At 40.6% G+C, this 24,892-nt stretch overlaps 3 protein-coding genes and 1 long non-coding RNA gene across 5 annotated transcripts in view; 2 read left to right on the top strand and 2 right to left on the bottom strand.

Annotated features, from left to right (window-relative positions):
• The window catches only part of LOC134161602 (uncharacterized), a 118,887-nt gene extending 111,226 nt beyond the window's left edge, over window positions 1-7,661 (bottom strand). The window contains exons 1-4 of the long non-coding RNA XR_009964047.1: window positions 7,569-7,661; window positions 6,670-6,768; window positions 1,196-1,292; window positions 973-1,103 (exon numbers count right to left, since the gene is read on the bottom strand). This is a non-coding gene — a long non-coding RNA (uncharacterized LOC134161602). The remainder of the gene's footprint in view (window positions 1-972; window positions 1,104-1,195; window positions 1,293-6,669; window positions 6,769-7,568) is intronic.
• Window positions 7,662-8,214: 553 nt separating this feature from the next.
• Window positions 8,215-15,546, top strand: RER1 (retention in endoplasmic reticulum sorting receptor 1). Of its 2 annotated transcripts, none has more exons than XM_062614589.1 (7): window positions 8,215-8,306; window positions 11,380-11,465; window positions 12,009-12,113; window positions 12,686-12,785; window positions 13,265-13,343; window positions 13,446-13,581; window positions 14,455-15,546. In XM_062614589.1, the coding sequence occupies exons 2-7, from the start codon at window positions 11,385-11,387 to the stop codon at window positions 14,542-14,544; spliced, it is 591 nt and encodes a 196-aa protein (XP_062470573.1). In that variant the 5' UTR covers window positions 8,215-8,306; window positions 11,380-11,384; the 3' UTR covers window positions 14,545-15,546. The 2 variants fall into 2 exon arrangements, with proteins under 2 accessions (XP_062470573.1, XP_062470572.1); XM_062614588.1 differs by lacking the exon at window positions 8,215-8,306 and adding an exon at window positions 8,387-8,701.
• A 2,339-nt stretch (window positions 15,547-17,885) lies between these two features.
• PEX10 (peroxisomal biogenesis factor 10) lies at window positions 17,886-20,579 on the bottom strand (the record flags this gene model as incomplete). Its single annotated transcript, XM_062614590.1, has 5 exons — window positions 17,886-18,119; window positions 18,625-18,760; window positions 19,031-19,206; window positions 19,608-20,014; window positions 20,486-20,579. Coding segments are annotated over 5 exons (885 nt in total), but the record flags the coding sequence as incomplete, so codon positions are not given.
• Window positions 20,580-20,607: 28 nt separating this feature from the next.
• The window catches only part of PLCH2 (phospholipase C eta 2), an 80,141-nt gene continuing 75,856 nt past the window's right edge, over window positions 20,608-24,892 (top strand). The window contains exons 1-3 of the mRNA XM_062614585.1: window positions 20,608-20,676; window positions 21,814-22,924; window positions 24,435-24,520. The gene's annotated coding sequence lies outside the window, so the exon portion shown is untranslated. The remainder of the gene's footprint in view (window positions 20,677-21,813; window positions 22,925-24,434; window positions 24,521-24,892) is intronic.

Raw genomic sequence — 24,892 nt, 5'->3', positions numbered from 1 at the left:
ATGATTGTGTAGTGATTTCTTTAAGACCTATTCAATTCCTTATTGTTCAGCTTACAGTGCCAGAAAAAAAGGACTGTTAAAGTTAACATCTGCTAACTAATCACAAAACAGACCATTGCAACATTTTACAGGGTTTGAACACAGCTATGAATTTTGATTACTATCAACTTTGACTGGATTAAAGCAGCTTTTTACTGTGGGACTTACGAAACCTATAACTTATTCCTTTAGAGGAAGTGCTTCTAAAAAAGAACATTTTTATTCTGGGTTCAGAAAAGATGACCTAGCGTTACAAGTATGCCAAATATTAGAGATGGAAATCAATCAGGTGAATTATATTCTTCTGGGTTTTTTTATTAAATATTTCATTTTTAGAGTCTTATTAACATCTGACAGTAGAGGTTATGACATGCAAATATACTTAGGATGGGCTGCTGCACAGATCTTAGTTCCATTCCATGTGTTTTGCTGCTTGACACCAAGAGTACATACATATGTACGGCATCTCAAGTTTTTTGGATCACTTTTGTGGCAATACATTCATATCTGATTGAGGCAATACTAAAATCTACTTAGGAGCACCTCTTGATGAGCTACACTCCAGTTGGAACTACTATACCCTGTGTAAACAGTACCCTCATGCAGAAGTCAATTGGATTAGAAAAGATTTCTATTAAGCTATTGAGTCCACATCTTTGCATTATGACAGGATTCATTTCTGCTCTGTGCTTAAGAAATTATAACCTGCTGAGCAATTCTTTACAATTTCCAATGACATAATTTAAACTATTTGGGCTTACTGTCTTATACACATGCATCCCATCATGCACACACACAGTTTGTCTCTTTTGCTACCCTTCCAATTTACTAATTCAAAAATACTTTTACTTTAAAATTAAAAATCCACATTATTAAACCCAAAAACCTCTCCCTTGTGCAAGAATAAAAATCCATTGCGAGAATATTTGTTACCTCAGTCTACCTTCATGTTTAATTTGAGAGAACAGCTCCCTCCCTGCAGAAAGGTCTCGGTCAAATAGTCATCCCCTTGTCCAGAGAACTATGCATTCCAGGAGAAATGAGTACTCAGAGGATGCGAAACACTATAGTCAGATCATATTAATCAAAAGAGGGGCAACCAAAGCATTATGCCAAAGACTTGTTAATAACTGGAGAGCATAATGAATGTACGTACCAGCAGGGGAGCCATTGATCCACAGTCCATCACAGATGTCACCAGAACAATTAACTATAGCTCCCCACTCATTGAATACGTCATTTCTCCACTGCCCCTTTAAACAGGAATACACACGGATTTTAAATTTCGACAACACCACAGCTAAATTATAAAGAAGGGATTATTTCAGCCAATGTTCAATAGCAGAGTGGGTGGTCCTCAGGACTTTTTATAAATACCCTTCCAACACTTGTGTGAAAAGTTGAATAGGAGACCACACAACCATCAAGGATTATGTACTCCTCTAAAGGGGAAAGGGGGGAGAATCAAACATTTCTTGCCCAAGGTTTGTTACTGTGGGATACTATTATGTGAGGTCCTTCAGTTCATATATTACATTGCATTAAATTACATGGCAAGAATGAATAACTGCTTTGTCACATACAGGATCACACATTATTTTGCTTTTTTAAGATGGTGAAAAGTGAAATAGTGTACCAAACTCAATTCCAAAAAGCTTTGGTTATGTAAATCTGGACTGCATTTCACCCAAGCCATACCCTTCACACAAAAGTTTAAAAATTCCTGAGGCTGCAAAGCCAAATACCACAGTAGCTTAGGTATGAGCCAATTAAAAGTTTCTAGCAAAGTTAAACTCGCACATGTAAGCGTGCAACGGAGTGTTACGTCATGGTGAACGGGCAGTTTTTCTAGTATACCCTTTCAACACAGTATAATCTTGAGATGATTAGTTCACAGCCACAGTTTCACTAACATTATCCAACAGCACAGTAAACATTTCTTTGTGTGGTCCTATACTAGGGAAGGATAGGAAAATTTGTCAAATATTTCACAGGTATTTGCTGACAGGACAGGGAAGGAGACAATCAGGAATACCAGGTTCAGTGTCAGATGTGAAAAGAACATATAGTATTGTATACTGTAGTATGCATCTTGAAGCACAGAGCTGGCACTGAAAATTAGTCTGAGTTTGTTCCCATATCTTGGGAGGAGTTTGGAGTTGAAACTGATAAGGAAATAATCCGACAATGGTCAAAGTCCAGCCTAAAGTCCAGGCATAGGAAGTAAAACAACTCCGTAACAAATGTCACTTGTTTTACGTGGTACTAAATCCTGTTTAGCATCAGACAACATTCTTTCAATGTTAAGAATACATAAGGAAATAGAGATTCAAAATCTAAAGTGATCATTCTTCTATTAAGTTGGATATCTAGCTTTTCATGTAATAACAGCAGAGGGGCCAAATAAAGCACTACTGTAACGCTAAACTGTGTGAACCCAGTTGAAACTCCAGATGGGTAGCAATTACAGATGTAAGCTAGAAGATAAAAGCAAAGACAAAGCAGTTCTTTGGGAATATGCTTCTGATCCTACTTGCTTTGACCTATTCCTTCCATCACTTCAAAGCGCACAACACTATCTCAGCAGTCATCTCAATGACAGCAGCACTGTTAGTAGTACTCAAGATCCAAGCTCCACAAGTATTTTCACAATCTTCTCTGCCCAATGGAAAGGGTAGTCAGTAGTTGTCCTAGTTGTCCTCCTGAATGTATGTAACAACCAGGTCAAGAAAAAACTCACTGTGACTGGAATTGTATCCACATTTTGTACTGAAGTCACAGGGGCCTTCATCCTGCACCACTGCATTTAAATATGCAATAGGATTCGGCTGGGTACTGCTTCCTCTAGGGAAGGAAGAAGGCCAGGGAGTATAAAATATGCAACCTATCTCAGTGGTTCCTTATCACTACCTGTAAAGGCTTTGTACTTGCTTTCAATCAATTCTGATGATTGCCTACTATTAATGTCACTCATTCTCTTCAGTAATTAAGCCACCTCTTTCTTAGATGTGCCTTTGTCTTTCTCTGGCACATTTCCTTGTCTTATTCTCTTTTCCAGATGGCATAAGGATGAGAGATAAGTGTTGCTAAAAGTTGCTTAGCAATGCAACACATGCAAGGTTTGGAAATGCTGACGTCCACATAAGCACTATCTATACATCACACATTTATGCAGAGAAACAAAGGCGTGAACAACCAGAGTGACACAGAGGCCTCCAGAAAAAGAGCTACCAGTTAGTACACAAACAAAGGGGAGCAGGAAGCAGATAAGAAAAAGCTACAAGCTTCCAGTGATGGACTGTATTGTGCTGTGGGGGTTCTCTTGTTTGTGCTTGGTTTTGGTTTTAAACTAGAACACAGAATTCTGCTTTAAACAAAACTAAATCCTTGAGTTTCAGTAAGGCCCTGTGTTTTCTGTGATTCAGAGACCTACAACACACGACACTGCAACCTACCCATTGAGGCCAAAACAGAAATAAAGTTCATGAAGAATAGTAACCAGTGAAGACAAAGATGTTTATCACTAACTAAGTATCAACACAGATATCCTCCTATCCCAGTAATCAGTAATAAGGAATTTATTCCAGTAACTGCATGCTGCAGTGGTAGATTGTTTCTAAACTCTAAAGTAAATGGGCTTATATGGGATTTATTTAAACCACAATTAAACGTTTCAGGTAATAAATAAGAACATTTAGTACTCTAACAGTGGTAATTTCACAAGATCATATATCATATTAATTCATTTCTGCAACAGCCTGTGTAAACAGGTTATCATGACTCAATGAGTTTAAAAAACCTGAGATGTTAAGAATTTATTCATCATGAGAGATAACTTCACAACAACTAGTTCTAAGAAAATAACTTAAACAGTAGTAAATTCACATGTAGCTCAGTTACATGATGATGTTTCTAGGTTTCAATTTACTGGCTACTACAATTTTTATTGCAATTAATTCTGTTTATTTCAAATTCAAGCTTGCCTGACTCTAGACTCAACTTATCTACACTCAACAATTTCTACATGCTCTGATTTAGGCTTTCAGTCATTTTCATTATTTGGTTTCAACCATTCATGAAACTTATTTGCATGAGCCTGATCTTAAATATCATGTCAAAATTACTTTACAGATTCAAACAATGACTGAACCATGTTTTCCTTTATTAAAATCTCTGGCATTACAGCATACAGGCTCAGTGGATGCTAATTTAGACAAACACTGGTCTAGTGGGATGTGTCTAGAGGGGGTTGGAGCTATACGATCTTAAGGTCCGTTCCAATCCAAGCCATTCTATGGCTCTATGATCTGTATTTAAAAGTTACTCATGTATATCCTGACTACTCATCTGGCTGAATATGTTCAGATAGTTCACACAATATGGCCTGGTTTTAGAACCTGGGAAAATCAATGTTTATCCCAAGAACTACAGTCTCAAAAATAAACCAGTTTATGTAAAAAGACATATGAAGTTTTATTTCTCCCTCAAACTTCAGAGATTCTATACAACATTTCAGAAAGTTATTGACACTCAAATTGTTTTACTGGCTTAATATACATAAAAGACAATAACTTTTAATCGCTTTTGATCCCTGAATAAGGATAATAGTAAGGAGAAATAATAAGGAGAATAGCATTTTGCTGGATTTTTTAATATTGGAATGTAATCAAGATTCAGGAAGACCTACTGTATCTTCCAATTTCATATTATCCACTAGTGCGCAGAATAGCTCTGAGCAATCGAAATTCAAGTAATTGGAATAATTTGCATCAGAACGGAAACTGTGGCACTTCCAAACAGGTAACTCAGATGGATTTGGGGGAACACAGGCCTGCAGGTGAAGAAGCCCATAAGGCTTGCCACCTGTTCTGTGTGGTTAACAGGTGTATCTAACAGCAGGCCTTCCTCTGGGAAAGACGACAAACCAAACACAGCCAAAACACACAAAGAAGCAGCAACAGGGACAGAATGGAGCACAGCATCTGCTTACTGGGACCTAGGCAGCAGCCAGAAATGAGAAATCATAGAAAGGAAACACTTTCATGAAGAAAATGAGCAATTTACTTCATTAGCATCTCATTGTCATCTTTCATTCTCAAATGTGTGCACATACAAATGCACGAAAGCCAGACAGGCCACCGCAGTTACAGTTTCTATTTGGCATCTCTTGAGAACATTTCTACCCATTGTGAAAATAGTTTTATGTTTAAGCAGTAGATAAATCACAGTTGTTGCTCATTATTGGACTCCTCTGCTGATATAGTTACAATTATTGCTTGTTTACTGGACATTCAATCGATCTGAATCTCTGAAGGTTCACAGCCTACAATATGCTATTAACTGACAACATCCACTTACTAAAAATTTATCACTTGCAAAAGATTGATCTAAAAAATCTATCCCTGACATTATTACAGTTAAAACGTAAGAGGAAAAACAGACAAATTCAACATTCCTGCCATTACTCAATCTATTCACATAGATCACATAGAAGTAAATCTAGAATACTTTGCAGCTTCAAATATTTGCCCATGTTCTTTCTTCTCTAGCAGATTACTTCAGTATGTCCAAGGTGCTGTTTCATAACTCTATGGTAACAGGTCAAAAAAAAAAAAACCAGCTAAAAAAACTTTAACCTATTTTTTTGCCTGAAGAAAATTACTCTTATGCTTTCATTGTTTTATGTTGTTACATAATTTGAAAGCATCATATGCAGAGTGAACACTTGCACTAAGTGGCTGCCTTTTATACCACGCTTTCTACATGATGTAAATAATCCGTCAACAAGACGGTCATCAGTAGCACGAGGATTTTATCCGGGGGGGGGGGTGGGCAAAGGCAAGGCAGAGTATCTTGTCGCTTCTGAGCACATACACAGCGTAAACTTAAATATAGTACTAAATGCTTACAACCCTACAGAGCAGCCCAGTTACTGAACAAATGTAAGCCTGAGGAATTTACTAAATCAGTCTCAAAACAGATGCTAGAGAGACACCCAGTGGCACAAAACTGTGTGCACACAAAGTGACAAATATACAAGAAGGTTACCTACAGAAACAGCCGTGTCAAACGACCTTGAATTTCTTAATACATTTAACTTTCAACAATAAGTGATATGGTACTTAGAACAAATATAAGACATTATAAAAGCCTAGAAGTTTATAATTAACAAATACTTTTTTGTTATTACTGCTGTCTTATGAAGACTACAAATGTACAAACATAGTCTTTATTTTGAAGCTAACAAATCATATTCCTTCTGGTCTGTAAAACCAAAAGTGATGCATTAAAAAGATTTTTAGTGTGTCCTATTATGGTTCAGGAATGTACAAAAGTAGTACTTGAATTCTAGTCACCTGAACAGCTTTTTGATGGAAACTAGTGTCAAAAATTGATGATATATGTTTCTTGTTTCTACCACTGAGATATTTGATTAGCTTTCTGAAGTGACTGACTGTTAACCCAGCCTAACTCGAGGAGCCAATGGAAAATATGGAAAACAGAACTCTTCAATAAACATCATGGAAGTACAACAACTTGGACTAAATCAGTTTGGCTGCTTGCGATACATATTTATATTACCAATTTTAAGGAGACAGGGTTTGGGTTTTTTGGTAGTTACAGACTTACCTGTGGATGCCCAGTACTGAAATCCATTCCCCATAATTTCTCCATTGACACGCTTGCCCTCACAGTAACCTCCACCTTTGATGAACACTCTGTCCTGACCTAGAAAATAAAACAATGCTTCCTATTAACAGAGAAATGTCCACCCGTTTCATGCTCAAGGAGAAAGTTGAGACATTCTCATGTTTTTCTCACTTATATGACTAAATTTATCTCTATGCATTGTTGGCACCTTCACGTTTTAGAGTTCTCTCACTACCTCAGCGTCTAAACACTGACCCCAACTGAAGGGATTTACAAAGTATATACAAGGCAGAAATGCTGAATCCATTAAATCAGGTTTTTCCTTATTGGCTCTAATAGAAGAGAACAGAATCACAGTCACTAAAACTTGAAGTCAAGGATGTGATTTTCAGTTGTGAGCTCCACATCTGTGTTAGTTTCACAGGTAATGATCACGTACATATAAAAAGGGGATCCTTTTGCCTTCTGGTTCCGTCTTACAGCATACAAAAGGTTTAACGACTACCAATGACACCATTTTTCAAAAGAAAAGGTGAAACTAAAAGGATTGTTGCAGACTCAATTGATTTATGCTCCTCGGGTCGGCATAAATCCCTGGGCTCAGTCAAAAGGCCTCAATTCCTCTGACAAGACCCACCTGAGGCTCCTGCACCCACCCTGCCCAGAGCGGTAAGAGAACACAACCCAAATTATTCCAACAGCTCAGAAATACTATACTGAATTCTGAGTAACAAGTAATACTGAAGTTAAAGCGCTAATTCGCCTCAGGGATACCCATTCTACAACTTCAGCGTTAACGACTGTCAAGAGAAATTTAGTTCTTTGTTTGCTATTTAAATTCACTTTACACTGCAATGGGAACCTAGGCTCTTAAATACCTGCAGGTCATTGCAGCGTCACCGACAGATGGCACAGAAACAGCCACGAGCTACAGCGTTAGGAGCACAGGAAGAGCGACTGCGTTTACACCAGCCTAAACCGAGCGGCGCGGGCCTCGCGTCTCTTGTGTCGCGGTCACACGGGACCCGTCCCGCCGCTGCAGTGAGGGGCCGGGCTGAGGCGGGGCCGGCGCGGGACGCGGAGCCCGAGCCCCGCGCTTTACCTCAGCGCCCAGGTCCGCCTCCGCCGGCACCGCCCGCCTCGCGCAAGCACCGCCCATGCTACATCCTCCATGCTCTCATAGGCTGAGCGGGAGCGAGGGGCGGAGCGTTCATCACGGATGCGCGGACGCTAAAGATGCGTATCAACCGCGCCGGTCGCGTGTTCAGCCCCCGATAACTGTATCCCGCCCGCCGCGGGGCACGGGTCTCCGCCGGTAACACGGCGGCTGCCCTCAACCGGGACCGACGCCCTCACCGCCCGCACTGCTCCCACCGCCCGCACTGCTCCCACCGCCCGCACTGCTCCCACCGCCCGCACTCATACACGCCTCCTCCATCCTTTTAACCGCGGCAACGCCCACTTCCCCCGCCGGGGCCAATGGCGGAGCAATATCTCGCCTTTGCCCCGCCCCTTTGCCCCGGAGGCGGAAGGGGCTATTTCCCCGCTGTGCCGCCATATTGGATTCTGAGGAAGCGGGAGGGGGTAGCGGCAGGAGGAGTGCGGCTCCCCCGCCTGTGAGTAGCCGCTGCCCCGCGTTGTGCCCGTGGGCCCGGCCGGGAAGGTGGGACTGGGGCCTCCGGGCTGGCGGGTTGCGGTAGTGCCAGTCTGCGTGAGGGTCCCCCCGCGAGCGCGGGGGCTTCTTTGGGCTCGGCCGTGCCGCATCTGCGGCCCAGGCGCTCCTCCCAGCTGCGGGCACTGCGGGGCGGCTGGCCGGGGCCTGCCGCTGGCTCTGTTTCGCTCTCGCCCTGGCGCTGCCCGGCCTGTTCCGCTCCCGCGTCCTCCTCGCATCAGCGGGCCCCGCTTCTGCCTCAGGGCATCCTCTTCTGCTGCCTGCGCCGCGGCAGCGCCAGCCTGCCCGTCCGCTGGCTCTTCCCAAAGTGTCTTGTCTTGGGTTTAACGAGTGCTCAGGGTATGTGGGCCTCAGGGAAGCGCTGTGAGCACGGGTGCTGTGCAGCTGCTGCTGGTTCCACAGTCCTGACAGGCCAGACCTAATTCTGACAGACCACAATTGAATAACGTGGGCTATAGGGTTAAAAGCAGTTGACACGGTCAGTGGGTTGTTTTTCTGTGGTTGTTCCTCCCATTGTTAAGTCACTTCAGTGTGTTGCTCTTCAGCAATATCTTCTCTATGAGATGAGGAAACTTGCATGAGCAGCAGTGTGGTTTTGCTGGTTACGGGCTTCATTTATACACCAAATCTAAGAAAAATCTGTTTCGGGATCTGAGAGTTGTCTGAAAACTGTGTCTCTCTGTATGTGGTGATGCGAGGCAAAAACTGTCTTTGCTGCCCCAGGTCCTTCAGTATTTAAGAGCCCAGCGATGCAGTGCTATTTGTAGTGGTATTACCACAGTGGTTGTGCTGAAAGGATTAATTGTTGGAGGTCACACATTCACCTACTTGGTGTTTTCTAGCAGAGAAAAATGTTCTAACGTGGTTTAGTTTTGGTAGCAGTTTGTATTGTGCCGGTAGCCAACCATTTGATTATTTGTTGTATTATCCTTTGTATATCTTTCTGATTATTTGCTTTACTGGAATGGCTGAACCGTTATTGTAATTCATTATGCTGAACGGCAAAGTCTTACGAAAGAGGGATTTCTACTGGTTAGATTTAAATATTCACTTAAACCAATGAGCCTGTGTTCTTGACTAAACTACCTTCGAAGCAATGCCAAAGACTGCTTTTCTTGGTCATTATCTAACCATCAATGTTCTTTCAGTAAAGTTCTATCGTGAGAAGAAATGCTAACTAAAATTGTGAACTATCAGGTGATATAGTTCAGTCTGTGCTACTTAAATGGGGCCAGTGAGAGGTTTCTTTTCAGTAAAACAGGCAGTGTTAGCTGGTTGTGTTTCTTGGTCTGCTGTGGAAGAACTCTGTGTATGATAAACAATCGCATGTAGTTGCATGTAATGTAATTTTTACACCAAGCAAAATGCCTGCTCCATTGTAAAGCCATCAGTAGCCTTACATACACGATTCTTCACTTGATCTGCAGAGGTTAATGGTTACAAGATTGTAATATTTGGTCTGCTTATAGCCCAGATTTGCTATGGATGTATCTGTGAAATTAATGTTGAGGATACGGGAGGTTTTATGTTTGTGATCTTTAGAGAATTGCTCTCTGCTCAATAGATGGATTATCTTTTTGATATGGCTTATATACTTCAGGACATTTAAAAAAAAGAAAGCGGGGGGGGGCTTAAAATCATGCTCAGCTGATAATGCTGAGTAACTTCTGTCTCCTGCAGTGTAGTGAAGGGGAAGAATAAGAATTATTTCCTTTTGCCTGTATTGAAAAAGTCTATCTCTATTGTATGAGTTTGTATTTAATTTTTTTTTCTTTTTGCTTTAGTTTGAATTAAAAGGGACTGCAGCTCCTGAAGCCTCATAATGAATCCCTTTATCTTCTGAAGTGTAACAGGACTCCTTTTTTTCTACTTACTAATTATTCCATAGGATGTAGCTTAATAGACTTTTACAGAGGAAATGCACAGCTTCCAGGTTCTGTGCCTCTCCACATTGGCCTTGGCCTGTAATTATTTTTTGCAGCAGTCACTGTATGGCAGAATCTAAGATAATTTACAATTTTCTGGTTTAGTAAAGTTTGGTAGATCTTTATTATCATTTGAGGCCCTTGAGATATTGACAGAGGGCTGAAAGAACTCCCACTATCCTAGAGTTATGTAGTCCCACCCACAGATGAAGACTCCAGGAAGTAATGTCAGGGATTGCTTTTGGTGATGTGGCAAAAATGTTTCTGCTTAGAATCTGTTTTATTTTGTTTGTTTTCTATCTTGAAGGGAGCTGTAAAACTTGGTTGAGCTTAACTTGAGAAGGAAAATAAAGCTCTGAAATAGGTAGCAGAAGTATGTACTAAAAAAGAATTTCCTTGGTTCATTTTTTATCCCAAGATCAGAATCCTGGCCCTTACACAGCTTTGCTAGTGTGCAGCTTTTCTGTCACTGCTGAGCTCTTAATGTTCGAGAGGGAGAAACTCATTGAATAATTCTAGCAGTGGGCAGGGTTTTGGTATAGGTGCTTGTGGTAGACCTTTTTATCTGTAGCCACTGGTGTGCAGAGTCCTGAACTTCTTCACTATCTAGTCAGTATTTAAAGATCCTGAGCAGCTTTTTGAAAAGTATTTATTTTGGTTTTGTTCTTTGCCTTTAGAAACTGAGGAGACAGGAGGGTGGTGCTGCAGTTCATATCTCAGTGCTTACATGTTGTAGCTTACATGTTGTAAGTCGGCTCCTGCCTGCTCAAGGTGAAGATGTTTAACAAGGCTCATTCCTGCAGTTCTGCATGGACTTTTTTTCCCCTCCTTCCTAAAATGGACTGGATCCTGTTTTCCCTTTCTAAAATACCCTTTTCTTCACTCTCTTGCCAGTTTCTTTTGGATATTAGTTTCTTTTGGAAAAAATTACCTCTCTTTAAGAACACTTCCTTAAAAATGATTTGTTTCAGAAAGGGCAATCCAAAAGAATATCACATGTAAATGCTGTTCAGATAATGTACTGTAAAGCTTTGCTGAGCTTAGATCTTTTTGTTTTAAATGTTATCTATGTGTCATGTTTTGTTTCCACAGCAACCATGTCAGAAGGGGACAGTATTGGTGAGTCTGTGCATGGAAAGCCTTCTGTGGTCTATAGATTTTTCTCAAGACTCGGACAGGTTGGTTTTCTGTAGGGCTTTTCTGAATCCATTAGAAGCAGGTCTCAATGCAGCTTCTTAAGTAAACATCATTACTTTTTGGATGAGTTGTTTGAGCACTAACATCTCTATGAAATACTTATTTTGAAGCCTTTTAAAAATAGATAAATATTATAATGCCTAGCTTAATTAAATAATTAATGGACTTAAGTGTGATATTGCACAGCGAAAATACATGTTGTCAAAACTAAAGAGTGACGACTTCAGTTTTCATGTCAGATTAATCTTAGGGAAAGTAAACTTGCATTAAATATTGAAAAAATAAATTGCTATATGATGCCCCCAGCATGAGTAATTTTTTTTTGTGTGTAAAAATACAGAACTCTTCCAGTGCTTGTATGTTTGTGTGATTCAGTTTACTTGAAGAGTACAAGTGTTTCATGTTACTCTCCTTCGCAAAATACTCCTCACAAATGCTTACTATTTCTAATTGCTACCCTGTAGTAAAATTTATTCACTGTGCATCAGGTATTTTACAGATGTACACTTTATATTTCTTCCTAGATCTACCAATCCTGGTTAGACAAATCTACTCCGTATACTGCCGTGCGATGGATTGTAACTTTGGGTCTGAGTTTTATCTACATGATTAGAGTTTATTTACTGCAGGTAAGAAAACTGGATTTACTGCTGAAGTAGATTTAGATATTACTGTTCTATTTTTTATTAAGGGTTTCTGAGGCATGGTATTACTCCAGAATTACATATTGTGTCATTCAGCAAACAGTAGGAGTAAATTAGACAGTCTGAAAAAAAACCACATCTCGTTGGTGTTAAGCTTCCTGTTTCAGAATGGAGAATGTGTGAACGCTTGACGATATGCATCTGATGGCAACAGAAATGGATATTTGTTTGTTTAAATCTTGCTTATTTATATTAAGTTCAGCTGTCATTTAGGTAGTTTTAAGTGAAAAATGTTACATAAGTTTCTGTCAGTGCAAAAACAAAAGAAATAGATTCATGGAGGTGAGTCGATCTTTTCATAGAGTCAGAATGCTTATTTTGTACAGTGAGAATTTCTAGTATTTTTATTTAAAAGTCCAGAAAAGTTTTTGTGCTAATGTGTGGATGTAGAAAAGCACCTCTCAAGGAAGCAAAAAACCAGATTGTTTAATATTGTTGAAAAATCAGTACCTGAAAATGGTTTTCAGAAAGACACTCTTTTTTCCTCCCTGCTTCAGGGTTGGTACATTGTGACATATGCCTTGGGAATCTACCACCTAAATCTCTTCATAGCTTTCTTGTCGCCAAAGGTAGACCCCTCTTTAATGGAAGATTCAGGTATGATGAATAGTTCAGTTAATTTTGCTGTAATTTTGTACTTAGTCAAACTTCCAGATCCTTTTGCCTGATACAGTAAAGATGTGCATTACACTAGAATCATTACATTGTTTTTTGGACTTGCAAAGTATCTATACAGCTTGACATCAGGAGTTATGATAAAATGTCTTTATTATTTTCAGGACTTGAACATATTTCATACTGTGTTGGCCTTCTATGTCTTGAAGAAAGGTTTATATGACTTAAGTTTTCCCTGTAGTAACTCAGGTGACCTGGTGCGCCTTTCTGTTACCTATTTTCTTTGGGGAAACCAGTGTTAAGTTACATTAAAACAGTCACTGTAACTGGAATCTGTGTGTAACAGTGAAAATTTTTCTTTCCTTTTTTTAAGATGAAAAGTAAAGAAAATCTAGAGTCTGAGGAGTATGGAAAATGAGTATGAGGGGGTTTGTGGTTTGTTTCCTTTCTGTTTTTTTCAGATGATGGTCCTTCTTTACCTACAAGGCAAAATGAAGAATTTCGGCCTTTCATTAGAAGGCTCCCAGAGTTTAAATTCTGGTGAGTGGATCTGTCCATGCTCTGCTTCTAAAAAATAGAAATACCTGCATCAAATCAGTGGTAACTGGGGTTGAAGGATTAATTGTTAATATTATTTTTAAGGCACTCTGCCACTAAAGGAATCCTGGTTGCTATGGCATGTACGTTCTTTGAGGCTTTCAACGTTCCTGTTTTTTGGCCAATCCTTGTGATGTACTTCATTATGCTTTTTTGTATCACTATGAAGAGGCAAATCAAGGTAACTTTCTGAAAATAGAGTAGCGTTTGTCATGTCAGAATTTACAGTATTGTTCCAAACTGTCCATCCAGTTGAGCATGTTAGATGTATAAGTTGTACTATACATGCTTCTTTTACTAGAGGAACTTACAGTTGAACATTAGTTCAGGTGTTGAATATTTGCAACTTTGAGCAGATATTGACAATGGGAAATAAAAATGCTTTGTAGAAAAAGCCTTCATGCACCACCTCACAAAATCTTATGCTTGCTTTCAGAAGGTTTCAGTCATAGAATTCAGTATCTGCTTTTTATGCATGAGGAGTCTTAGTTTCCCACCCACTTCCTTTCTTCAGTTAGCTGTGGCTGTTTTTAATGAAGAGGTCTTGTAGGATCTCTGATGGGTGAAAAGGGAAGTTCTGACAAGTAGGTGCGAGATGGTAGGTGAAAAGAAGGGGAAGAAGAATACAGGCAAGTCATTCACACCAGTTTTAACAAATTACTTACGGTTTGTTGACATTTTAAAAAGAACCAATTTCTTTCCCAGACACTCAGAATTTTGGCTAGGTACTGTTCTTCAAAGTTATGCATTGAAGATTAAAGGCTCATAAAGAATTAATACCTCTGTGCTTTATCTAGTTTACTCATTAGGGGAATCACAGGAATCTTCACTCGACTGTAAAATTGTTGGGTATACCAAAGTTTGAGGTTTAAAAGACTGGGCTCATGCCCCTGTTTCGATGTAAAGTGATGTACAGTTAGGTATTTCTTTACCTTTACAATGCTGAAGAACTGTCTTTCTAGAGGGCTTTGCAGTTTACAATGTGTAGTATAAAACATTTTTGTAAACATTATATAAGTTTCTTGCCTAAAAGATTGTTCTTTTCTCTTTACAGCACATGATAAAGTACAGATATATACCCTTCACACACGGCAAGAGGAAATACAAAGGGAAAGATGACGTTGGAAAGACCTTTGCTAGCTAGAAGATGCAATCAACCTGTTGACCAGTTCTACTTCTAACTAAAGGAACGATTTTTGAGCCATTGTAACAATGCCTTTTTTCTTCATAAAAAATTATTAACAGAGTGGTGACAAAACAGTTAAATTTTTGTTTTAAAGGATTGTGCTATTTTTACCTGAAATATCAGTTTCTTGAAGAAACTGGCATTCTAACCAAATTGCATTGAGTTTGTTATCTTTTGTAAGCAGTTGGAGAAATTTTGGATAATCCCATAGATTTGGGATAATGTATTCCTTTCAAGATCCATTGCACTGGAGCAATTAATGGCTTAGAGTTGTGTATTTTTACATAGTTCTCCTGCTCAATATCACCCTGAAGTGCTGTGCACGTATCTGGAGGAAAAATGTACGATGGCACACGTGATGCTGTTTTCTGCTTCATGGCCGTGTGCTATTTTCATAGACAAATTCAGCAGACCTAAATATATGCAGAACTTAAGCCAGTTTCCTAAATGCATGGTATTACAGAGTTATAACCAAACAAATATAGATAGGAATAAGAAATCTACAAAATTACAGAGTTTGCAGTAGGGAAAAGATACTCATAGCTTCTCAAGTAACTCGTTTGTGTTGGGTTTTAATGCCAGTTTCACCATGACATCTGCTCATAGATGCTAAAATTGGGCTCTTTCATAATGACTCAAACTTTGTTCAAAATCACAACTTACTTTGAGGACCTGGAATTATAAGAATATATATTTTAATTGTTACTAGTTGGAGTTTCTTTCATACTTAAGGATTTCTTGATTAATTTAAGCTGACTTCATGCAGCCCCTTCAGAATATACCCAAACTGGCCATAGCAGATAAATGGTGTGGGTTTTAACACAGCTTTTCATTTTCTATGGGAAAAAAAAGAATCCGTGATAAATGACCTGCATGTAAACTTTTTCATGTGATACAGCTGCAGTTTTATTAAGTGAATTTTTAATTCCAAAATTTATTAAAAGACAGTGTCCCCCTTTACTTGTTCTCTATCTTTATATACATATATTGACCTGACAGTATGGCTCCTTCTCAATAATCGTTACCCTTAATTTATCTTCATGAAATGCCTTTTTCAACTCTTCAGGGAGTATTCAGTGGCAGAAAGCAGGAAAAGATTAGCTCTGAAGATTCTGCATGGAGAACAGTGGCAACTTCAACAGACACCAAAGTGGAAAATACATGTAGGAACCCTTTCATCTGATTTTTGTCGAATGTATTTGTTATGGAGCTCTGGAATTCAGTGTTCAGTAATCCTGGGTAGTGACAGGCAGTTTTAGTTCACACTGACCTGTTGCTTTTTCTTTGGTTTTCATGTGTTTATTAGCAGTGTGGAAACCAGTAATGGTAAAACTTGAAATTTTGGAAACACATTACCAGAAAGGGCCTTAAGAAGTCCCCGTCATGGGTGCTTGGAGCTTGTTGCCTAAAAATCTGAAAGCCCCAAGCTGGAGACACTGTCTAAGGTTTGCTGGAGTTCCTGAATAATATGGCCAAACTGGGGAGAAAAATATGTGTATTATGTTGATCAATATCAGCAACTGGGATGACTCTTACTACGTTCAGTCAACGTCATCCATTGCAAATCAGACATTTTTACCTCCATTTGATTTTGAACGTTAGTGGCAGTTTGAGATAAACGCCTGCTCCTTCTCAGGTGGGTGAAGGTGCTCTGCATTCAGTGGGATTTCCACATTTCAAATAGGGGTTGTAGGTGGTGCTGGGACAAGGGCATAGTTCCCTGGCTGACTCAGCATGCAAGGGCCCCACAAGCTAGACGGCATTTTGTTAAACTTTGCTCTATTTTTATCACTTGCAAGTGCTAAAAATAAATTACCCTTATGGAATGCACAAAAAACTTGGCTTGACAACTTCACAGATGCTTCCCAGTCATCGATTGTTTCCTATGTTGTTTACAGTGCAACTGAATGTGTGTTCTTACTGTTCTCTTAGTAAAGAGATGAGGCAGTGGTTTCCTTATAGTCATGTTTTGATTTGTGATATGGAGCATTTCTCTCCCACTGTTGCCTTGATGGTTTTGGTTGGCAAAGGATGCCTGAAAGTTTTCTGGTGTACAAAAGGGATGCTGTTGCAGCTCTGAAGATCATGTTTGTACAGTAATGAAGAAGTGTTTGCATAGATACCAGCAACTTTTTTATTTCATTTATAGTTATGATGAAAAGTTAAAGTAATTTGGGGGTGATTTTGTGATAACACTTGGAGATTTAATGGTTGAGCTGAGCAAGATATCTGCAGTACAAATAACCATCTTAAAAGAAGTGCTTTTACTGCAGCACACTTCCCCTGCTACCTTAAGTTCATATTCAGTGCCATTTGTGAAAGATTTACTGAAACTGTAACTCACAATCCACAGTGTGGGTCATCTGGTGTTTTCTCCCCATCTGTATTTAAAGCATACAAATAAATCAATCTTGCACATTATCTGTCGTGCAGGAATGACAGGATGTTAACTAACAATCGTCTTTTTCCCTGCTGCTCAGATACTTGTAAAACTGAATTAACTTATGGGAATAAACCTTGAGGTGGTGCTGCCAAATCCTTCTTCCTTTATACTCTGAAACACTGGCTTAGCTAAATTGCCCTTATTGCCATAAAGAGCAGAGGGTGTCTCGTGGTTGAAATCGGCTTCTTTCCCATGTTAGGCTATAGAAAACAGCACACAGCCAAACTTAAGCTGTGTTACAAATTTAACATTTTATAGTTGAGTTTAGTGTACATACTAGGGCTTTTCTGAAACAACACTTGTTACATTGCTATAGTCTAAGTGTCTAGAATACTTGGTGAGAAGTTTTTAATATCTAATAGTGGTAGAAGAGCTTTGAGTCTGGAAGCTGAATGTTAATTGATGAGTGTGCAAATTAGTCTGTTTTACCGGGGCGGGGGGAGGGGGTATTACCTGCTTCTGTTGATCTAGAAGAAAGTCATGGTTTGTGACACCAAGGGAACTTGCTGTATTGCTAATCTGTTATGAAAACAGAATGGTACATGTACATTTATCATCAGAATTTCCACTGCAGTTAAACTAAGGATCTGTCCAGCTCTTGTCCTTTTCCATGGAAGCCCACAGCATGGAATCATATTACAGGAGAAAGGGAGTCTTTCTTACAAATCACAGAACTTTACTAATACCTTAGGCATGCTATGAAAGGTTGGAAGACCCATTATCTACACTTTAGAGAATGAGAATCTGATTGAAATTTTTCATTGTCCAAAGTGAAGAAAACTTTTACGTTTGTGGTATGCACTTTTTAGATGTATTTTTAATACAGTCAAGAACCACGTTAGAAGAAATGCAAAGGTAGAGGCAGAAATACATTTATTCTGTACAGCAGGGATGGAGTGCCACTTTGCACAGGCAGTTACCAGTTTTAATAAAGTCTTAGACTAACTCAAGCCATATGACAACTTTATAAAGGGTATGAGAGCTGAGGCCGTTGTCATCAAACAGCAGATTATTTCCTTTAGAGCTGATAGTGACGTAGGTAGATCAGTTTCTGAGGATGAAACTTCTCTCTGCACAGTGGACATTCTGTCTGCAAGAAGAAAAATTGAGACATTCTGAATTGTTCTGTTTAAAAGTTTAGGGAAAAAAATACGTGTCTTATGTCTTATTCCACAGTGTCTGTAAAATCATTAATGGATGAAAACTGTTGTACTTCGTTAATCCAGAGCAAAATCCAAGTTTAAAATACCATGCATAAGAGCTAGCTCAGTTTGGTTGTAACTCAGGCCTTTTTACTGGAAATCAGAATGATCTCCAGGTCTGTAGATGGAGAAATCGCCCCCATGGCTAGCTTCCACAGTAGTTTGATTGTGTTTCAGTGGCTGGGACAGAAAACTGCTCACCTTATTTACCTCTTCTATGTAATGTAGTCATTCTGCTCTAACAAAATCTATAGGCCCTGGCAGACTCATGGGATTTTGGGTGCCTTAGTGAGGCAAAGGGTGTTACTTCAACACCGAGGCTGACGGGCATGTTCAAGGAGAAATTTCATCACGTTTACCCCTTCCAGCCTCCAGTTGTCCCTCGGTACTTACTCTGGTGTTACACCACTCCGTGATGCATTCCCAGCAGAAGAGGTGGCCACAAGGAGTGGCTGTTGTATGTCTCCGTTCTTCCAAACACAGTGTGCAGCGGGAGTGGCGCCCAGGAGTCCTCTCATTGGTCATATTTCTAGTTAACATATGTTATATGTTACTTCTGTTTAGCCTGCTTGTAAGAAATATTTAATAGCACAATCCTAAAGTAAACCCTTTCTTCAAGTATTAACCCTTTTTTGTGACGATCTCAGAAAACATGAAAGCAAAAACAGGTTTATCAGGTTCTAACCTAGCCAAAGCAGTCACTCCGGTTATGGAGTGACAGTAGCTCCCTGTTCAGGAAAGCTGCTACATTTCCCACCCTTGCATCCACCTCTTCCTTAGTAAGTGAACATCATCATACTTCTGATGAGCTAGGTTGCGGTGTAGTTTCCATTCCTGCCTTGCTCTCTGCTTTTGTTTGAAGGTGTACATCTGAACACCAATTGTTAGAAGAAGATGGAAGAGTGAAATGATTCCAAGAAACTTGTAACTTGATCGAATGCTCTCATCTTCTCCTTGCGTTCCTCCAAAATGCAGCTACATAATTCACAGAAATAGAAATGTTTTGTTACTGCGATTTGATGAAATTATGAACACACACACACACACACACACCCCCCATCAATAACCATGATTTGGGATTGTCATGTCCCATGGAGTTACTAATGTGACTTCTCACTTTCTTTGGATTCGTAGGAGACACAATGGGCTGGTGTTCTGAAGTTACACAAGGTGTTAAGTTCTGACTGCACTCACATTTACTAGCCATAACCTTTTGGCTGCAGGAACTCACAACCCCTCTACATGGTATTAAAAATACCCTCTCACCACTATTGCAATCAACTGCAGCCAAATCCTGTACCATTTTTGCACACACAGCATCCCAGAAGAGACCAAAATACTGCAGTGGATGCTGTCTTCAAACAAGAAATACTTACATATGTAATCCCTGCAATTCTTTTAGACAGGTGATAAAAAGTGCCACTTATGTAGAACACTGCCAGATGCAGTCGATGAAGCAAAGGAATGCTTTGTTTAAGAACATACACGATCTGCAGGACTCTCTTCTTCTGCTGCTCTGTAAGCTCCCCAACTTGTCTCTGTATCCAGCTTCGTATTAAGGTCCTACTGGATAAGCCAAGTGCTGGGTTGCTCTGTGAGGTGCTGGACGCATCAGCTTCTGTCTGCAGCTCGTGTTCCAGGTGCTGTAATCCCTTTTCTAAGCAGTAAGGTACTACTGTATGAAGAGCAACAAAGACAGCCCGTCGAAGAAAGGCAGGTACCCTTTTCTTGGTTGAGTCAACTTGAACAATGTTAACGTACTCTTCACCCAGCGTCTGGTAACCTGAATAGTGTTTGCAACAGAGAACATGCAGGGTAAGATGGCAACTGCAGTGGAGACAGGCTGCTCAGGTCAGAACCATCGGGGTTTGGGGTTTCTGAAGCGCCCAATGAGGTGAGCACTGTGCTTACCTCAGCATCTGCAGCAGCCCTGTCTGCAGTGGGTTTAGGCTTAAAGCAGGGGTGCTTTTTCATAGTGTCCTGCATCCCTTTTTAGAAGAGACTTTTGCTTTTAAAGGACATCCTTATTGACAAGAACATCTATCTGGGTTGGTAACTGCTGCATTCGATCTCCAAGTTCCGGCAGCAGCTGTGTGGCGTCCTATTTACTAAAGGCATTTGTACAAAAGCAATCCAAACACCCCCCCCCTTTAAGAGAACCCCTGCCGGCAGCGTCGTTCCCGCTGCTGGTCCCAACAGACAGCGCGTTTAGCACTGAGGAGAAACGCTAAACACGAAGTTAAGCGCGCGTTACCTGACAGCGTGGTGAGCACGAAGTAGGCTACATCAGAGAGCAGCTCCACCTCCTTCCTCCACTGCAGCCACTGCCGGGCACCTACGGGACGGGATCATCGGTTACGTCCGCGGCTCCGGGCGCTGCCGCCGAGCGGGCTGGCCCGCGCTCGTCCCTCCGCCCTGAGGGGAGCCGGGCCGCGGCTGGCTGAGGTAAATGGAGGCGGGACTGGGGGAGAGGATGAGTGCAGGGAGGCGTGAAGAGCTTAGCGGTGTTTGTGGGGGTGCTGTGTCCGGTTGTTTAGGGAATCGAGGGCGGGCTCGTCTGGTGACGGTTGATGTAAAGCTTATTGCCCCCTTGGAGATGGCCAGAATCCCGCTGCCTGGCTGTGCCATGTGTGACTAATACTTAAAAAGGGGAAAACCCGAAACCTTTGTGGTATGCTCCCTGCGGCCAAAGGAAGCGCGGAGTGCCCACGCGTGTCCTGAGCTCTGATGCGTTCCTTTTGCCGAAAGCGGGATTGTTTTTCTTAGCAGATTTTAACGTGTAGTCACAAATTCAGGTCTGCAACATGTTCGAGTGAGGTGAAATGAAGCAGATCTGCCATGGAGCTGGTTTATGTGGCAGAACTACTTGCAGCTGGGTTAGAATAGGTGTTTTGCAGAGGAGTTTGCAGGCTAATACTGCAGTAACGCACCTGAAGGTAACATGAAAGAGCAGGAGCTCGTGCTTGTTCCTTCTCAATGCTGAGAAGCAGAAGGAAAGGCTTCCTGCTGCCAGCTACCACCACAGCTCACCTGGAGGTTTGTGGTGCCTTACTGGTGTGCAGGCTGTTACTGACACAGCTTGTGACAACAGAGTTCTAATTTAACGGCGCCAGAAGTTGTGAACCCTAAGTAAAGCTGTGGAATCTTACACAGTAATGTGTTCCTGTCCCTGCCTGCTTGCCCCAGGTAAACCTCAGAGGTTATTTGCTAGTGTATGGAAGGGTGTATAGCCTCAATTAAACAGGTGTTCCATCTGCCACTATAAAATCAATGCGATTAAGGAACATTAGAACGTTTTATTCAGACAGTAGGTGGAGCACCTGCATAAGACAATGTCCAGTGAGGAGCAGGATATGGAATGTGAACGATGTGGGGGAGTTAGGAGCAAACAGTGATGTCTTGTTAGAGCTGCTAACTTGGCTTAGGGTAATAACTGCTTGGTTGTGAAGAGCTCTTAGAGAAGCTGATTAGGGTTCCAGCTATAATAATTTCTCATTAGTGCTCTGTGTTTTACACATGTGCAGGGTAAATGTGTGTTGCCATTTTACTCAAGTGGATAAATATGGTTTTCTTGTTTTATAGGTCAAGAAACCAAAGAAGAGCTCAAGAGGCCTTTTTTGCAAAGCTTCAATTCTGGCTGATGAGCATGCCATTATTAGATTGGAAACCATTTCTAAAGCTGAAGCTGTATTTATTAAAACAATAACCTGGCACTTTTTCCTAACCGAATATGAGGCAGCTCAATGTATTAAGCTGAAAAACCACAGCAGTCATCCCTCGAGGACCTGAGGCTCTAGCACCTTTCAAATGTTGCCTGCTAACCTGATGGAAGTCTCTTGAATACACTGTATCATGAGGATTATTGATTATTGGCCTAGTATGAACTTTTACCGATATGATTGTTCAACTGAAACTGGAGGTGATGTGGTAAACCCCCCCGGGATCGACATAACTAATTGTTCCCTTCATCACATTCAGCCAGATCAGACTGATGTTAGCTGTTACACAGTGATCTGTGGGAAAAATCTGTTTGTTCTATTGTATCCGATTGATATTGGAACTACAGAAAACTGCCATATCTCCAAATTCAGCTGCTGTGCTTTACTTAAGCTTTTGCAGGACAAATTTCTGTACAGACTCATTTCCTTTGCATGGTTCTCTACTTTTCCTCCTAACAGACCCGATTAGGGATTTGCTTCTCTGACTTTAACAAGGAAGTCCAAAACGTAAAGCAAATTCAGAGCACAGTAATGATTAACTTTTCCTCCCACGTGTAGCTTGTCTGTGCATTATTAAATACGGTTTTAGCTCTGCAGACCTGTTAGTATGGAAGAGGTTTGGAGTGCAGCTTTCAAACACAGCAAGAGGCAGATGTTTCAGTTTCCAACCTGAAGAACAGGTTCTGCAGATGTAAAAGGAGCGAAATGCCTGTTCAGGATTGTTACCACCCTCTGATGCCTTTTGCCTCCTCCCACTTTGAACTTGTTGCCCTGGAGCTGAACTGTTTGAATAAGCACTGTAAGAGCTGCTTTGTGATCAGTGAGCTGAGAGCCCTTAACATGTAAAATGCAGGGCGGAGCCTTCGCTCTCAGACTTGGCAGTTCCCTCCCTCCTTTTATTTCTTCCTCGCTTATGCAGGTTGCGATGCACCGTGCAGAGGAGCTCGGACATCTCGTCTGCACTGCCCAGAGAGGTGTGTGGGGTTTGGTTTGCTTTCATTTGCTACTTTTTCAGGAATCATTTTGGTGTACTTTTAACACTTTTGCTTACTCTTAGAAGTTAGTAACAAATTCTATGATACACTACTACAGGAATGAATATCCATATATATATATATATATATCTATCTCTTTAGGACTGTAATAGTTTGCTGCTTTTGCCTTTAAGGAAGAGAGAGAATGGAAAGAGCATGATGTCTAACACTTGTTTTATTTGGTCATGTTTTCTTTTCTTGATGAGAATGTTCAGGAGCCATGAGGTTCTGTTAGTCCTAAATTTTTAGATTTTCTGAGATTTATAGGGATGAAACCTGAGCCTGGAGCTTTCACAGGTATCCTAAGCCAGAACTAAACCCGACTTGGATAAGAGAAGTTGAATGTAAAGTGAACTTTCTGAAGTTAAATGAAATACCAGTTAGGTGATCTAACCTGGCTGGCTCCATGACTGCACTGCTGGGAAGTCTTCACATGACCCTTCAAAAAGGTGTGCATTGTTTGGCTTTTTTTTTCTCCTTTTTCTTTCTTTTTGTTTTGGGCTGTGGAGAACGAATTTTCTGTTTTCCCTGGCATAAAAATGTGGTTTATGATTGCGGAGATAGGGCAAATAATAAGGATGTCAAATTGCAAGTGCATTCAAATGCCTTGGGCTCCAAAGTCTAGATGTAGGTCTTGATCACATTCCCAAATACGATGGGTGATAATCCCTAGCATCCTGGTTTGTTTCATGTCAGAGGCAGTTTCGACTGTTTAAAAATAAGATAGAAGTGGAGTAAGATTCACTGCTGACTGTGATAAGTTTGAGTCAGGAGATTGAGGCTGTCTTCAGAACCTATCTCAAAGTTAATTTGTTTCTTTATTGTTCAGAAGAAAGTGTTCAAAGTTTTGCCTATCAGGGGTTTCTTTCTGTTCTTCCAGAGGGGAAGTCTTTAGCTGGGAAGAACTCTTTTTCTGCTAGTTAGATTGGGCATGAAGGAACTCTTCAGTCCAGAAGAAGGACAGAGGTTGTGCAGGAAGGTCAGTGACTACTCGTGAAATGTGCTATCAGTTATCTAACTGTGGGCTAGACTGGATGGTGTCATAGTTATTACATTCAAATGACCTCAGTACCAGTGTGTGAAGAACAGATGAATAAAGGCCAACTTGTCTCTGAGCTCTTCAGTATCTTCAGTAGGCGGACAACTTGTTTGAGATTGCTTCTGGAGACCCAGGATTTATTATATATAGACTAGAGACCTTGCAATACTGAATCTTGAAATTCTAATGGTTTGATGATTCTTGTATTTAATGACTGTGTTGGGGAGATCAGCTTCTATAATGCATCATAATTTGATCCTTCTCAGCCCAAAGAATCTGTCATTCTGATCCCCTGCCGAAGGTTTGGCTTCCTGCCTAAATCCATGAGAACTTTAATCTGAGCATTTTTTTGTTAGTTTGCCTAATCCTTATGTTAGTCTTAGAAAGTTAATTTTTTCTCTGTCCTTGCAGCTCATGGATGTTCTCATCTTATAAAACCACAAGTTTTTCAGGGCCACAGATAGAGGGATTTTTTGTGAAATCATGCCTTGTCATTGGTAAGTAAAAGTCTTGTCTGTAGGTTTGTGTGAAATGTATTGAATTCATGCCTTAGAGATCACTGTAAAATTTTCAGTCATTCCTTGCTTGTAGTTGGTTTTTGTTCTGGGTTTAGAAAGTTATCATCATTTTTGCAGTTTGTGGCCAAGCTCCTTTTGCATTATCTGAAAAGGCTTTTGCTCTTTTGTGGCATTCATCATTTCTGTAATTTGTGCTGAATTAAACACTGCTCCGTCCTTGCCCGAAGTTGTCTGAGAGCACCTAAGTGATCATTACTGCAGGAAGTCTTTCCTACTGAGAGCTTGTCAGTTACATTCATGCTCTAAAGAGCTGCAGAGGTGAAAGACTGAAATTCTTTTGTAAAAGAATCT

This window comes from Pezoporus occidentalis, unplaced genomic scaffold (assembly GCF_034315485.1).
Source record: "Pezoporus occidentalis ecotype Australia unplaced genomic scaffold, CSIRO_AGI_Poc_V1 ctg176, whole genome shotgun sequence".
NCBI classification, from domain to species: Eukaryota; Metazoa; Chordata; class Aves; order Psittaciformes; family Psittacidae; genus Pezoporus; species Pezoporus occidentalis.
The sequence above is the reverse complement of the archived record's forward strand: the minus strand, read 5'-3'. Positions and strand labels throughout refer to the sequence as shown.